This window comes from Sorex araneus, chromosome 3 (assembly GCF_027595985.1).
Source record: "Sorex araneus isolate mSorAra2 chromosome 3, mSorAra2.pri, whole genome shotgun sequence".
Classification (NCBI taxonomy): Eukaryota; Metazoa; Chordata; class Mammalia; order Eulipotyphla; family Soricidae; genus Sorex; species Sorex araneus.
Genome location: NC_073304.1, coordinates 142,951,727 through 142,968,825, shown reverse-complemented (window position 1 = coordinate 142,968,825; position 17,099 = coordinate 142,951,727). Strand labels below are relative to the sequence as shown.

The 17,099-nt window shown below is 38.7% G+C and overlaps 1 protein-coding gene and 1 pseudogene across 5 annotated transcripts in view; both read right to left on the bottom strand.

Moving 5' to 3' along the window:
- LOC129403439 (uncharacterized) overlaps positions 1–17,099 on the bottom strand; it is a 575,036-nt pseudogene that overhangs the window by 362,904 nt on the left and 195,033 nt on the right.
- Positions 1–17,099, bottom strand: part of KIZ (kizuna centrosomal protein) — a 173,496-nt gene that overhangs the window by 101,416 nt on the left and 54,981 nt on the right. For all 5 annotated transcript variants that reach the window (XM_055131939.1, XM_055131940.1, XM_055131941.1 and 2 more), the window contains one exon: positions 15,334–15,426. In XM_055131939.1, coding sequence (XP_054987914.1) covers positions 15,334–15,426 — 93 coding nt within the window. The remainder of the gene's footprint in view (positions 1–15,333; positions 15,427–17,099) is intronic.

Below are 17,099 nucleotides of genomic sequence, written 5' to 3'. Positions count from 1 at the left end.
AGCACAGCATTAACTGTCTTCCTGTGTCCATACAAAAGGATATTGCTCTAAATTAACTATGTAAAGGACTTAAGGAGAAGAGAAAAGCAGTATTTACAAGTTAACAGAGTCTGATTAGGAGATAAAGGTAATTTCACTGGTTGGGGAAGCAGAGCACAAAAAGGTTACTGTTGGGGATGGACTGAGCTACCAGGGAGAGGCCACATAGACTGTACTACAGACAGGAACATTTTCCCCCTTCAAGCTGCCTTCAGAAAATAATTTCAGTATATTGAAAGTGGCAGTTTTTCCTTCTCTCACAGAAGCCTGGCTGGTCTTTGACATGCAGATCTCAGGTGTTAGCCAGGCCTGACCTTTGATATTGTAAATTGTAGGCTCTGGCCCAGCTAGTCTTTGGGATATAGATTTCAAGTGCTGCCTAGTTTGTAATTGACATGTAGATTTCCTGTGGCAGTCTAGCCTTGTCTTTGGGATGTAAATCTAAGTGTTTTTAGCCCAAGGAAGGTTTTGGTTTTGGTTTTATATCTTCTTCCCAGAGGCCTAGATTACTGGCCTGCAGATACAAGGAAATAATGCTGCCTCAATGTTCTTCCTGTAACATCTTTTGATGCCTTTGGTGACATCACTGTATTGAGCCCTTTAGAGGCACCATGATCAATAAAAGGAGATCCACGAGGCCCTCTGCCATTGCTAAGAGCCAGAGAGAGCCTTAGTCCTCCATGAGACACATTTCTTCCACGTGCTTTATCTCAGCGCCTCCGACCACACCAACATTCATGCAACATCTGGCACCCAAGTGTGGGGCCTGAAGGTAAGGACTGGTACAGGAGAAACCGAGAGGGATCACGTTGCACCGAGCTTGCATAGCCTCTCAGAGATTGGAGTAAAAGGGGTGATGGGCAATTCCGTAACATCACAGAGGGAGGTTTATTTGGATTTCTTGAGCTTTCTGACAAAAGCAGCTGGTCTGCCTTTGAAGGAGCAAGTAGTGCAATGCCTCCTTGAGAGGGTACATAAGTATTGTTATTGGTTTGAGCCTAGATAAAGAGATCAGTTCAATTTAGAACTGTGGAAAAGGCTAGGAAAAGTAATTTGCCATGCCCATCAGAAAGGGGACTTGATCCCCACAAAGGAATTGGACGCCTACAGTGTATTCACCATGGCCCTGACTCCTTTACAGTCCGGCTCCGAGTCGGAAGAGGCTCCTCACCATGAGCCTGATCCTTTTTTTCCTGAGTGGATGGTGAGTGTGAATGCAAAATGCATGGCCCGCTGGAGGGTAGCTGGTTGGGGAGTGTGGGAGACGTTCCCACTGTCCCCGGGACACTCCAGGAACGGGGCACTGTTTGGTAGGACATCGTGGCCTGGCAGGAGTTAGCTGAACTCCTAGTTTTTATCGGCCTAGTCAAAAATAAGAGCTTATGTGAAACAGTGCAGAGATAAAACTAGTTTGGGTGTTTTCTTATGCTGCTATTTAAAACTTTAGTGAGTGTCAGTGACTTGTGTGCATGTATCTGAAAGCGTGTTTGTAGTGTGAAATTGTTAGTGTCCGGGTCTGGTGTGAAGATTTTATGATTTAAGGTAATTAAGAACTTTTTGAAGTCAAAGTAAAAGAACTGGCCAACATTTTGTCACCTTAGGTTTACAATAACTCATAATTTATTTTGCCGGCTTTATAGTGACAAAAGCGCTCTCTTGACCCATTTTTAACAAGCAGGAAACTGGCTGGTCAGGCAGGGAAACGAGGAGCAATGTTTCCAATGGGCCAACAGGGCTTACTTTGCCCTGGGGACTGCCCTTCCTTTTTTAGTCTTAACAGTTTTTTTTCCCCTACCATTCTTGAAGGGTCAGATTGATCGATCAAGTATTTGTGCACATGTATGTGTGATGTTTGTTGACTTTCTGTCTGTCTGTGTTGAGTACGCAAGTGTTAGAGTCAGGTTAAAATCAGAAGTAGAAATCCTTAAACCATCCAGCAATTTAAAAGGTTTAGGTGTTTTTGGAACTTGTTAGGCAAAGGTTTAAACAAAGATTACTAATCAGAATGTGGTGCCTACAGAGAAATTGAAATTCTCAACCTAAAATCTCTTATTGGAGAAACACTAATGGTTATTAATCGTTGAAATTCTTTTTAACGTAAGTGAAATATGAGTTCAGGGAATTAAGACTTTATCTTACAAGCCTCAGTCAACTTAAGTAAAGAATTTAGGTTGTTTTACATATAATAGAGGCACAGAAACCATCAATAAACCAAAAAAGGTTTTATGTTTTCATAAACACTGGCAGTTCAAGTGTTTTCAACATGTTTGTATTGTAGGATTGTTAAAGTATCTGGTGTACAAAGCTCATGATTTGAAATAACTAAGGTATAAGAACTATAGAAATTAAGCCAAAAGAGGTTTTGTTTTTCTTTTTGGGTCACACCCAGCAATGCTCAGGGGTTACTCCTGGCTTTGCACTCAGGAATTACTCCTGGCAGTGCTTGGGGGACCATATGGGATGCTGGGAATCGAACCCGGGTCGGCCGCGTGCAAGGCAAATGCCCTACCCGCTGTGCTATCGCTCCGGCCCCCAAAAGAGGTTTTCCTCATGCTTTTTATAAACTGGTTCCAAGTTATTCTTATTCTGCTATGTCTATATATATATTTTGTTTGTCTATTTGTTTGCATCTGCATTGCATTAGATTATTAAAATGACTTAAAATAATTGTGTTATCTGAACAGGTTCAAAGGTTACTGATTTGGTACAAAACATGAGTTCCTAGAGTTATAAAATTGGTTGCAAAAATTATTCTACAGTGTTTTATTTGATCTGAGGTTTTTGGTAGCAAAAATCTCTAGAGCAAATTAGCAAAGAGTTAGATTGGATTAATTTTAGATATCTGCCTGATAGCCTGAAGCTGCTGAGAACCGTCCCTTTTTGAGTTTTAGTGATCTTGCAGGGGAAGAGAGGAAGTTGCCTCCTCCCACCTTCTTTTTTTTTCTTTTGTCCCCCTGCCCTTTCTCAGCCTTCTGATTTCAGTTTTGAAGTTAGAAAGTTAATATCTCAAGTGTTAAAAGTTTTGAATGCCTTTCAAATTGAGTATATGCAGAAAAGAAAATATGCATTTGTGGTAAAAGAGAATTTAAATTTTAAAAGTTCATCTCAAAAATTATGAAAAGAAATAGGAAATAAAACAGGAAATTGGAAGGAATATTTGGCTTTCATCTAAAACTTTGCTGCCTTTTTCTATATTACGTGAGTTTTCAAGGATTGTTTAAAATACAAGCCTAAAGTGTATAAATGACCATTTGCACTCTATATTGGGAGAAAAGAAAAATTGAGGTAAAAGTGGGGCTGGAGCAATAGCACACTGGGTAGGGCGTTTGCCTTGCACTCGGCCGACCTGGGTTGGATTCCCAGCATCCCATATATGGTCCCCTGAGCACCGCCAGGGGTAATTCCTGAGTGCAGAGCGAGGAGTGACCCCTGTGTGTTACCGGGTGTGACTCTAAAAGCAAAACAAAACAAAAAAAACAAAACAAAAAATTGAGGTAAAAATCATTTGATGTAAAAAAACATAAAATGAGTCCACTGGAGGTGAAGTGGGCAAAGATTGAAGGAGCATGTAGATGGATGAAATATAATAATCTTGCAAGCATTTTAACCCTTCTATCTGTTCTCCTACACTCTGGAATTCTATGTCATAAAATCTTTGATTATGATTATTGTAATCTTTTGAAGATACATAGGATAAATGTAATGCTTTTGAAAGAGTACTGCAGAGTATAACTTAGTCATGGTAAATGAGAATGATTAGCAATCTTAAGAACTCTAAATTATATCTGCAGAATTGTTTTAGTATCTGGACTCCTATTATAGTGCACCCAGATAATTGAAAATCAAGGTTTAATTAGACATAATGTTAAACTGTATATTCTATCTGTACAGAACTTAATGCTTCTGTTGATCCGACTAGGACCCATAGCAAATGGGTATTGGTTTCATTTTTAAAAGGGTTTGCTGCTGAAAAAATAGCCCTCCCAATAGTCTGGAAACAGCTAAAGCCTGTTTGGGTCAAGCAGTGGCCCTTGACAAAAGAAAATCTTTGCATGAATTGGTAAAATTCTTTAGGGACCCAGTCTCTGAAAACTGGATACTAGGCCGGGCAGAAAGATCAGGGCGAGGTTTTGCTTTTATTTCCACAGAAAAAGAACGTTTCTGGTGTCCCTCAAAAAGGTTTAACTTTGTCCATGAATCTGATCAAGAAGAAACAGATGAATTGGCTATGAGAAAAGATGAAAAAACTCAGTATCAGTGATCCGAGTCTGGATCAGAATGCACTCACTCAACTTAAGAGGCTTCCAACAACACAGCAAGAGAGGATTCCAACATGGGAAGACATTAAGGCCCTGACTAACAATGCTGAGAAGGTATTGTACAACATCAACACAAAGAAAACTCCTGAAGCTTTCTTGTTTGTTACCTATCATATCTCTAATGAAATAATAAGTTAAGTGCCTCTACTCAAAATCTAACCTACTGGGCTTACCTTCTAATTTAACTTTACTAGGGGGTGTGTCTTGATAAGACAAAGTGTTACCTATTTAAATAAGGAAATATTTTGGCTGTAAATATATCTATCTGGAGAGTATAGAAAAATTTATGTTATTGGATTTCTTGGAAAAATTGTAGAGGATTAGTTGCAAAAATTTATATTGTGATTCTGTTAAAATTATTGATTGGAGCCCTAAAAGTTATGTTATTCATACAGACAAAAGAGTAGAAATAAGCCTGGTATGGCAATTTAAAGATAATCAGTGTATGGATGCAATGGATTTTCCCTTACTGCATCATTTTAATTTGGATTTTTAAGGTAAATTTACTGATGTAAAATTGGCCTTGCTCTGTATGAGTATGCCTTATGGCAGGGAAGCCAAACTTAGAATGATACTATTAACCTGATGTATTTCAAGAAATATTTAGTCCTTTCTGTTTTAGCTTGTGCGCCCTTTTGATTTCCTGTAGACAGTGTTCCATCTATACTTCTATTAACCGATCTGTGAGATTCCTCGAGGAAGGAAGATTTTATTTTTCAGAGCCTGAGTAGGTGTTTGAATGCTGGCGACTTTTCATCGATCATGGGAGAAGAATCCAACAACTGAAGCGTGTTGTCAAATGATCATCTATCTTCTCTGATGGATCAAGAAATTTCTTAGCCTGCTCATTGCTGCTATCATGGGGATCATCACAGCGACAATAACAATGGCTGTGGCAGACATAGCTCTGAAGCAAGGGACATAGACTGTGGAATTCATCCAGAAATGGCGTGAGAACTCTGAGAAATTATGCACTGTTCAAAGACAAATGGACTCTGAACTGCAGTCTGAATTGGCTGGTGGTCCTTGAACTGTTATTTTGCTTGGTGACTGGTCAGCGAGTCGCCACTGTAAAATGTGACTGAAATACTGCTTTATTATGTATAACACCTGTGCTGTATAATGTGACTGAATTTTCATGGGATAATGTTAAAAATCATTTGTTAGCTACGAATGTTAAAAATCATTTCTTTGCTAAGAGCCAGAGAGAGCCTTAGTCCTCCATGAGACACATTTCTCCCGTGTGCCTTATCTCAGCACCTCCGACCGCACCAAGGTTTACTCAACAGGTTACAAATAAACAGAGAGGATGGGGGTAACCCAATAAACCTAAGCTCCCTGTGGCAAGGCAGAAAGGATTAACCAATGTTATCCTACAACTAATAGCTCTGGTAGTTACAGGGAACCTATATGATTGCTGAATTGGACAAGGTTATGATAGCTTTTTGTTTTTTCGGGGGGGGGGTGGGGTGGGGTGGGGAGGGAGGTCACACACAATGATGCTCAGGGATTACTTCTGGGTCTGCACTCAAGAATTACTCTTAGGGATGCCTGGGGGATTATATGGAATGCCAGAGATCAGAGATCGAACCTGGGTCCAACACATGCAAGGCAAATGCCCTATCATCTGTACTAATCACTTCAGCTCATTCGATGGCTTTTTGAAAATGAGGCAAATGCAAACAGAGGACATAACTCAAAGGGCACTATTTAGACCTATCATTGTATCACTGTCATCCCATTGCTCATCAATTTGCTTGAGCAGGCACCAGTAATGTCTCCACTGTATGACTTGTTACTGTTTTTGGCATATAGAATACGCCACCAGTAACTTGCCAGGCTCTGCCATGCGGGTGGGATACTCTCAGTAGCTTGCCAGGCTCTCCGAGAGGGACAGAGGAATCGAACCGAGTCGACCGCATGCAAGGCAAATGCCCTACCCACTGTGCTACTGCTCCAGTCCCTACTTTTTGAATAGTTCAACTTTTTTTAGTCAAGACATAATTTACATATAATGAATTATAATGCTCAACAAATGCATATTTGCTTATAACCACTCCCCGAATGAAGATTCAGAACTTTTATTGGCCTCAGGAAATATTTCCTATTCCCTTTTGTAGTAATTCCCCAATATTCCTACTCCTCCCAGACTCTATCAATATGTGTAACACAGTTACATTTCTTCGTGCCTTAGAACATCACATAAATCTAAACACAAGAAAAAAAAAATGAAAGAAAATGTGTTTGGATAGCTTTATCCCAGGAATATAAACACTGCTGGCACTGTCAACTACTTAGAGGCAGTGACTGACCTACTCTGTGTTTCTAAAAACTCATCTATTCTGGACATTTCATTCAAATGAAATTATACAAAATGTGGTCTTTCTTGAATGGCTACTTTTACTTGGTGTAGAATTTTAAAGGTCTACCTGTACTGCATCATTTAAAACTTTGCTCTCATGACTAGATAACAAGATTTTATATGACAAGGATTTTCACTGACCTTCAGTATATACCTAGGGCAGAAATGTTGGATAAGGATGGTAACTGTAAAACATACTGAGGAACTGCCAAACTATCTTCCAAAGTGGCCATACCACTTGGGGTACATTCCCAGTAGCAATTATGGGAACTTTTATAATGAAAAGAATGCGTGAGAAACCTGCAGAAATTACCTGCAGCTTGCTATAAGGCAGTACTATGTTTGAACTTGCTCCACATTTGCAAAGCAAAAAATATCACCTCTGGTAAAATACAAAGAAGTCTTCTGCAGAGTGGCAGTTTTCCCATTTGCTGAAATGGGGCATTAAAACATATGCCTTTCTCATATATATTAAAAAATACTGTATACTTTTGTTCACAGAGTAGCAGAAAATAGGGTATTTTTTATATTAAAATTCTGAAATTTATTATGTATCTTTTCAAAGCAGTTTCTTTTTACAGAGAAGCTGGAAAAAAGAATGTTTTTCACATTACTGATACTGTACTAATATGAGGAATTGAAAAAGTTTTTCAGAAAAACCTTACTGTCAAAAAGTATGTTACGGAACCACCTCTGGCACCATGCAAGCTCTCTCACTGGCCGTGACCCAGTGACTCAGAAATAAATCTTGAAAGAGATCTGTAAGTGGCAGAATTTCTCTCGGATCCCACACAAGGCTGACTCATGCTGGGCAACCCAGAGGGGTTTGGGTGAGTCCCTGTGCCCACCCAGAGCCCCCTCAGTTGAAAATCTCCACACTCCACAATCGCCACCATGCTCCTGGCTGGACCCCACTGATTAGATGAGGATCATTCAGGAATTAATTTGTTGAAAAAACTCAACTATCTTGGTTGTGTAACCGAAATCTCCAGTTTTCACTGGGTAGGGGATTGGCTACTTACCCCAATCTCCCTGTACTTCTAGAAGCCCGGCAGTCATGCACACATTCCAAAGTGGCCAGTCAGTTAATAATTTAACTCCAGTTATGTCACCTTGTTGGATATTTTGGACACTCTGGAGTGCGCAGCTGCGACTTTGGCTGAGCAACATCTCAAACTCTGTAACACTGATAAACCAGGAGAAGCACACCAGATTAGATAGAATGGAATACAGAAGGCAACCAATTTCAATTAACAAAATATAAACACAGAAGGAAGGCTCAACCTGCAACAATATCTTAGTATAATCTCTTATATAAGACTTAATGGTTTCATGGTAAGATACGACAATCTCCACTAACTTTCTTCTAAGAAAGCATTTTGATCACTTTTTAGCAAATTATTAATAACAAACAATGCAAAATAAATTGAGGTCCTGCTATGAGGACAGATTCAAGAGATGGTTAGAAAAATTGGAATTAGTGATGGTGGGATTGGTATTGGAATATTGAAGGTCTGTAAATAAGCTAATGACTTCATAGAGTTATTGTTAAAAAGTGTGTTATTAACTGACATACATAATTCACTTATACTGTGTTAGTGTAACACTGATATAATCAACTTTCCTATACCTTCTGTTAGTTCTGCTGTTGAGCAAGTGAGGTAATCTATAATCTTCAGTCTCAGTTCTTTCTTTTCTACTCACTATTATCTGTTTTCAGTCTCAAAATAGTGGGAGTTGGGAGAAAGAAATAGTAAAACAAATGAACAGACTAAAAATATTAGTGAACAGAAGGCAACAGAAGGTAATCAGGAAGTCACCTTTTCTGGAGGATAAAGAAGAGGCATAATGTGATATCAGCAAGTCTAGAATCATTATAATGATGTCTAAGTTGATAAATAGTAACTACAGTTTTCCAAGCAGGTAATAATGGTCATTATTTACTTTTAAAATTTGTTAATACTTCATATTTTTCAAAATGTTGAATTTATTTTCTTATTCCTTCTCCCACAGAAGAGGAGATTAGAAAGTATTGGAGTAAATAGTGAATGGGATTGTAGATGTCATTGTCTCTATTTTCCCAACCACCCCTCAAGTCTGCCCCCGTAGCAGACCCAAATTTATTTTATACTGCTTGTTAGCACAAAATGGTTAATGGAATGATCAAAAAATACTTCAGTAAAAGAAAATTTGTGAAATATTTGGGAATACTAAATCCTTGTCTGAGAGTTTACTACGCTATTGTTGCTAGTTAAGCGTTCTATGTAAATGTTTTAGTTAGTCCAGTTTAGTTGGCTTCTGTGTTACACTCCCACTCAATCTGGTGTGCTGTCAGTGTTTGGAGTTTGGAGATGTTGCATGATTGCATTGCAGTCACATGCTCCAGAATGCTTAACTTGGCAGTGAGCTTATAGGGTAGTGGTGGTGGGACATGAGTGTGGCTACCATGGCTTCGGGAAGTATGGGGATGGCGGGAGGTCACCCATTCTGAAGGCCCAGAGTTTTCAGCCAAAAAGCCCTATACCTGGAATTTTTGTCAGGTTGGCATCTCAGAGGAGCTCAATCATGAGCCATGGGAGTCCGGCCAGAGGCATGGCAGTGGCTTTTGGAGGGTGTGTGTGGCTGCTGGAGCCTCCACTCAAATTTTTATGCTGGAAACCTAATTCCTTGTATCTGGAGATAGGAATTTAAGGAGGCCATTTAAGTTGTGAAGTGAGAAGGGTAGAGCCTTAGTCCAATATGACTGGTATCCTTATACATCAAAGATTTATCTCTTGCCATACACCTGCATGGAGAGGAGACCCCAAAAAGACACAGAGGGAGGGCAATAATCTTCAACCCAAGAGAAAGTTCTCACCCAAAACTAACTGTACTGACAACCTGAACTTGAACTGCCAGCTCCAGACCTTGGATAAATTAATTTCCAAGTCACCTACTCTGTAGCATTTTGTTATGTAGTCTGAACCAGCCACCATGTTGACCATGCCAATTGGGCTAGGGCTTCCCTTACAAATGCAAGGCATGCACTCCATCACTGAGCTACACCCCCAACTTGCAGTATGAATTTTAACTCTTCTTTCATTTTGCATGGATAGAAGAGCGATAGATAGCACAGTGGTTGGGCATTCGCCTTTCACGCGGCCGACCTGAGTTTGATTCCTCCGCCCCTCTCGAAGAGCCCGACAAGCTACCAACAGTATTGAGCCCGCAGGGCAGAGCCTGGCAAGCTACCCGTGTGTATTGGATATGCCAAAAACAGTAACAAATGGTCTCTCAATGAGAGACGTTACTGGTGCCCACTCAAACAAATCGATGAGCAATGGGATGACAGTGACAGTGACTTTATTTTGCAATTGTGATAAATTATAGACAGTAGAAACGTAAGAAATTTTTAACAATTCAGACCACTAAGAGGTGTTTTTTTGATCACTAAATCCAAATGTGGATGAAATTATACAATTTTTTGAAATAATTTTGCTTATATTTCAAAAGCAGATTATGTAAGTTACTTTCCAGGATAAATTTCTACAAAAATAAATGTTAATAATCACAACCATTTCTTTACTTCTCTTTTTTTTTTTTTTTTGGAGTGGAGGAAGATAACAGGATTACACAAGTGTCTAGGGATTACTCCTGGCTCTCTGCTCAGGGAATACTTCAGGTGTTGCCCAGGAACTGCCCAGGCAGTTCCATGGATCAAACCGGGTCTGATATAGGCAAGGCAAGCACCATAACTCCTGTACTATCTCTTTGGTCTCTCTCCATTCTTAGGCTCACAGGTGACCTCTCCTTCTCTACTGGTGGCTGACTTCTCTATTATCTAAATGGTAAGAAGCCAGAACCAAAATACATCTTCCCTTATGAAAAACAAAGATGGTGATGAAAGTGATGGTGGTGACATTGGCAATAAGATACCTGAAAATGTATTAGGCACTTGATGACTGCAATGCAATTTTATACTTATTATCTTTTTCAATCCTCAGAAAAACCACTATTATCCTCAACTACCTAGCAATATTGACCAATTTGCTCACAAACCCAGACATCTAGACTCAGAGCTCACTTCTTATGCTATAATATTCAAAACTGACTCAACTAAACACAAATTGTGTTACTGAACTACAGATTTTTTTTTCTTTTCTTCCTTATCTTCTCTTTGCTCTTGTGGCTGTTTTGATGACTAGGGGGCCACACATACTTGGTCACAATGTTCACACACTTGACTTTAGAGGTAACTGATAATAGTATGAGAACAGCAAATAGAAGCTTCAAGAGAAATTCAATATTCCTAAATGATATCCACTGATCATTTCAGACGTATTTATCCCAGCGTCAACCTTCTCCCCTAGGCCTAAGCAACTAACTTGATCAAAATACTTGACAGTTATATTTTCCAAGTGAAGAACACATACTCTGGGGACAGAGAGATAAATAGTACAGTGGGTAGGGCACTTGTCTTGCATGTGACGACTGGGGTTCATTTTCCTGCATGATATATGGACCCATAAGTACCTCTCTGGGAGTGATCCCTGAACACATAATCAGGAGCAAGACCTGAATGCAGCCAGATGTGACCCGGAAACAAAACAACAATAAAGAACAGACTTTTCACAAGTACTGCTACATGAAAATGTCAAGGCAGCATCCCGGTATTCTTTTATTGTGGGGGGAGAGGGTCTACCTGGCAGTGCTCAGGGCTTACTCCTGCCTCTGCACCCAGAAATCACTCCCAGCAGCATTCAGGGAACCATACAGGATGCATGGTATCAAACATGGGTTGGCTGCGTGCAAGGCAAATGCCCTACCTGCTGTACTATGGCTGACTCAACACCTCGATATTTTTTCATGATTCAATATGAAATTCAACATGATTTCCAGCTCTGTCGGTAATCAATTGTGTGATGTGGGGACAAGCTATTTGACTTCATTGTGGCTCCACTTTCTAACCTGCAAAATATGTATAAAAACTGATTTATTTTATCAAGTTCTTTAAATTTTTTTCTTATTTTTTAAATTATTTTTCTAACTTTATTTAAACAATGTGGTTTACAAAGCTGCTCATAATACAGTTGTTTTGGGCATTCAATGTTCCAACCCCAATCCCAGCACTAGTGTGACCTTCCCTCCAACACTGTCCCGTTTCCCACCCAGCCCCCAAACTGCCCCCTTGGCAGGCATAAACTAATGTATTTTATATTGCTTGTTACAACAAAATGGTACATGGAAATATAAAGCAATATTCTGTAAAAGAGAATATTTGAAAACTTACATTTTGCAATGGTGTTATTAAAGTCATATAAGATTTCCTGAGCCATTTGTTACTAGGTCAGCTTTCTGTGTTACTACTTTTGTTTATTGAGCTTAGTGAGCTTAGTGGCATGTTCAAGGTCCTGAGTTTAGGGGTTTTTTTTTGGGGGGGGTGGGGAGGGATGGTTGGGCCACACCTGGTGATGCTCAAGGGTTACTCCTGGCTCTTCACTCAGGAATTACTCCTGGCAGTATTCAAGGAACCACATGGGATGCCAGGGATCAAACCTGGGTCGGTGACAAGCAAAGTAAATATCATATCCACTGTACTATCCCTCAAGCCCCAAAGGGCCTAAGTTTTCTACTCCTAGTATGCTATGGCTCCCCAAGCACTTCTGGGTGTGACCCTGGTTAGCCCTGAGCACCAAGGACTGTGAACTAACCTGTCTATGCACCTAAGTGAGTACTCCCTGTACTGAGTCCCTCACCCCACCCCCAAGCCTCAGCTGCACTGGTATGTCTTCTATAAAGAAATAGTTTATTCAGTAAACTAATAATAGAAAAAGTTTGTGTGAGAAATAAACCAAGTATTAATTCTCTTATGACAACACACAATTAAAAAGCAGAGAGTGGGTATAAGAAAACATTGGATATAACACTAAAAACTGAGCTAGAGTTTTATCTGGAGAACTACTACTTGTAACTTTTTTCGTAAAGCAACTAAATTGCTCCCTTGGTTGAAAATTGTGTAACCACATTTTAAGATACCTTTTTATAACTCAGAATTATTATTAACTTGATAGACCTCTCACTGGTGTTCTCCATTTCAATAGTTATACCGATTTAAGGTCCTTGGTTAATTCCTCCTAGCTGAATAAACAGATTTCCTCAGTTCCATAAGCGCCTTCCCCAGATCATCCTGCACAACAATGCCAATTTCATCTTTCTACAGCTATACTATGAGGTAACTGTTCTATTCACTATTCACGAATGCTTCCTTTACTTGCCCCAACACACACACACACACACACACACACACACACACACACATTCCAGGAGGACATCTCAATATGTTGAACTTAATACTAAGATGCATGATGTACCTTCCCAAGCTTCTTGTCTGTTACTTCTACAAGAATGGACAGACACCCAGACTTCTTCCTCTATTACTCCTCACATCCTTACATCTCCTAGAAGGTCTCTCACATTCCCACTGACAACCTTCTCTTCATACCAGCTTAATTTCCACCTCCTCCACCAGGCCTTGGGTTGTTTGTTTCAGCATACCACCTTCCTTACAGAGTTCATGTCTGTCTCTCCTGGAGCTGGCCTTTGTCACACATCATCCTGGGCCCCAGAAAAAAAATATCACTTGAACGAACCATCTTGAATGCCAGAATTGTAGCAGACACTGGTAGACCAACCCCACTTCCCATCCCTTGGCTTCTCAAACAAAATAATGATAACAGCTATTTCTGGAACTCAGCCAGTGGGAATGTACTATACTTTGGCCAGCTCATGGACATCAGAAACTCTAGGCACAAAAACGAAACAAAACTGCTATAAAAAGAGAGCACAGATTTCTAAAAAAAAAAAAAATAGAAAGGAAATGATATAATAAGGAACTGTTTCAGAATTAGTATGCAATAAGGATAAAGGTTTTGCCTTTATATTGATTGCACATTAAAGAAAAACTGAAAAATGCGAGATGCAGATTCCCCCAAATATTCCCTAATTTAGCAGGCAATACCTAAGGCTGTAAAGGAGATGATATATTTCAATATAAAGGAAATACATTTCTCCTAAATATGCTACATAATATTTTAAAGGATTGTCAGTTTTCTGCCTCATGCTTTAATTTTAAACATGATGTAAAAGGACACTGCATAACTGTAAAAAAGGTAAAAAATAAGTAGCGGAAATCCGAGAGACAGAAGGCTATTTTATGTACGACTGACACAGTCATACTACAAATGTATAAAGAGCAGCATAAAAAGAACAAAATGGTTTATAGATTAAAAAACACACAAATTATTTCATGACCAAATGTCAAACAGAAAACTACCGGATGATTTAGAAGTACATGTTAAAAGCAATGAAATAATTATCATTAAAGGCCTTTTTACACAGGTAAAGGTTCTTGGGGATTGGTGTTTTATATTGTACAGTTTAAAGAATACTTTAAATTCTAGGTTTTTTAACTTTTTAATCTTTGGAAAGGAAAACTGAAACTTCCTCTAAACTCAGATTAATACCCGCTAATGCACGGAAAAAAGAAAAACTAAAACCTTGCTCCTACTATAAAAACAAAATAGTGTGGCCTCTGTTTCTTTTCTGATAAGAGTCTTAAATACCAAACAGTTAACTGCATAATAGCATTTACTGGCAGCCAGGCAGCCTGCTTAGCAGATATATAAAGCAGGTAAAAGGAGGAAAAGTTAATTTCTTGGCTGAATGATTCCATCGGTAGCTATAGGGCAAACCTGAAAGTCTTTTAGTAAAGTAGCAGTTGATTCTTCTATCAATCTGTAGCACACATACTCTTCCAAGGAAAGCATTAAATATGAAAATCATATCCCGTTATCATCTGTTTCCAGCTTTCAGCCCAGTAAGCTTTCCTTAATGAATGCTGCAGCCTAAGGAACAAGCACGCTGTTAGCTTTTCTGAATAATGGAGTGATGCTACCATTTTTGCTTATTACAGTATCGACTGGCTGAGGGGGTTTCACACATAGTCACAAGTGACTACTCTTGCCAGCATGCTCCAAGTTATTACAAGATGTTTTTAGACATTTCATCTAAAAGAGCTTTACTGCTTTTAGTGAAGAAAACATCTATGGTCTTGAACAGAATCATTTATATGGAGATAGGCGGGAGGATTAGAAGCCTGCATTACGGCAGATACATAGCAGAATTTATTTAAGTATTCCTTGCCGGGTCTTTTTGTCTGCTGCTTAGATATGCAATCTTTTCTTTCCACTTTTTCTGTTAAAAAGGCCAAAATGTGCAGAATTATATATACAAAGAAGAGAATAAAAGCATATGTTTGGAGCTTACTTTCATGAAAACGGGTGTGGAACTAAGAAAATTCATTATTTCTTAGTTATGCCAGAAATACATAATTTCACCTATTAACAATAATGTATACTCCTTGGAATCTGTCTCTTTCAAACCCTTAGTGACTGCTTCTCAACAAATATAAATGAAACAGGCATTAAAGTTGTAGTAAACAAGTATCTTTCATTCATTTTAGAGTTAATCAGAAAGATCATAATAAAATGACTTTATTTAAAACAATGTCATGTTTGTTTAAAACATGAACACTCCAGAAATCCTATTCACAAAAAGTTTATTTTCAAGCATTACCTTGTTTCTGTCTTTATCTTTCACTTCAACTTTCATTCCCCGGCTTTCCTGTGAGAGTAGCTGCATCTTCTTCATTTTAGTCTCATATTCAGTCTAAACACAAACAAAGTTTGATTTTGTGATGGATACTATTACAGCTAGTTTCTGCCTATACTTTTCAGTCTTTACACCTAAAAAGAAGAGTTAAATAAAAAACAAAAGCTGATACTGCTGAGAAATTCAACTTACATTAGTAAATAATTTCATAAGTAATATATATCAAGAGCTGAATTCTATAAAATGGAAAACTTTAAAGAAGATTTTATTGAATTTTAGTCTTTCTGCAACTTAAGGAACAAAACCTTGATAGGTGAGGCTATAATAAAATTCAGTCACTGTACTATAAAAGTAACACATAAGACTATGTTTACTCTGAAAAGTTTTATCCTAAACAACAGAGAAGAAACTGTACTACTGAATTCTTAGATGTCTGAATTGTACGTAGGGTTATGGATAACATATAATAAATAATATAACATAACACATTATTTGCTATATCACCAATTAAAAATTAATTCCATTTTCTGTAAATAAAAAATTTACTATATATATTGATCAAAAGAAGCAAATATCATAGGAATCATGTTTGTTTTGGCATTACCAACATAAATGTCTGGATCATTATCATATTATAACTTATGAAAGTAATTCTATCATAAAATAATTTTTTCACAAAAGCAAGGCACTAAAGGACTTTGATTTAGTAAAGTGCTAAATTAAGCGGTTATATAATACTATTAGAAACACAGACCTGAAGCACTGTCAAATTAGAAAATTGTTTCCTTACTTCTTGATCTGAACGTAAAAAGCTGAATTTTGTTCTGAAGCATAACAATGAACAAACAACAATAACCAAAACTGACTTTTTTTCCTGAAAATAATTTAAAAATTATTAAAAGCCACTTTTTTTTTTACAATTAGTGATTAGCTGGGTATTTTCCCCCCTCTGTAAGGATGCTATTAACATGAGAGACAGAAATATAATCAAATAAATACCTAGTTAAAGTTTTACAAAGTACAAATGATAAAAAGAAACAAGAAAAGATAAGGAAATAAGGCAAATAAGATGCAATTTACATCTCTCTGGTCTACATCTCTCCTTTGAACTCAGAGATTTTAAAATTTATGAGTTTTATACAAGGCATTCCAAAGGGAAGTCTTCCTTCCTTCCTTCCTTCCTTCCTTCCTTCCTTCCTTCCTTCCTTCCTTCCTTCCTTCCTTCCTTCCTTCCTTCCTTCCTTCCTTCCTTCCTTCCTTCCTTCCTTCCTCCCTCCCTCCCTCCCTCCCTCCCTCCCTCCCTCCCTCCCTCCCTCCCTTCCTCCCTTCCTCCCTCCCTCCCTCCCTCCCTCCCTTTCTTTTTGGGTCACACCTGGAGATGCACAGGGGTTCCCTGGCTCTGCACTCAGGAATTACTTCTGGTGGTGCTCAGGGGACCATATGGGATGCTGGAAATCGAACACGGGTTGGCTTCGTGCATGGCACACGCCCTACCCACTGTGCTATTGCTTCAGACCCCAAAAGTATTTTCTTAAAGGAGAGATGCAGACTGGAGAGTACAGTAGACAAGAAACTTGCCTTGAATGTGCCCACTCAGTTCGATCCCCAGCACCCCATAAAGCCACCCAAGCACCTCCAGGAGTAATCCCTGAGCACAGAGCTAGAAGTAGGTCCTAAACAAAGCCAGGAATAAGTCCTGAACACAGTCAAAAATCAAAAGACAAAAAGGG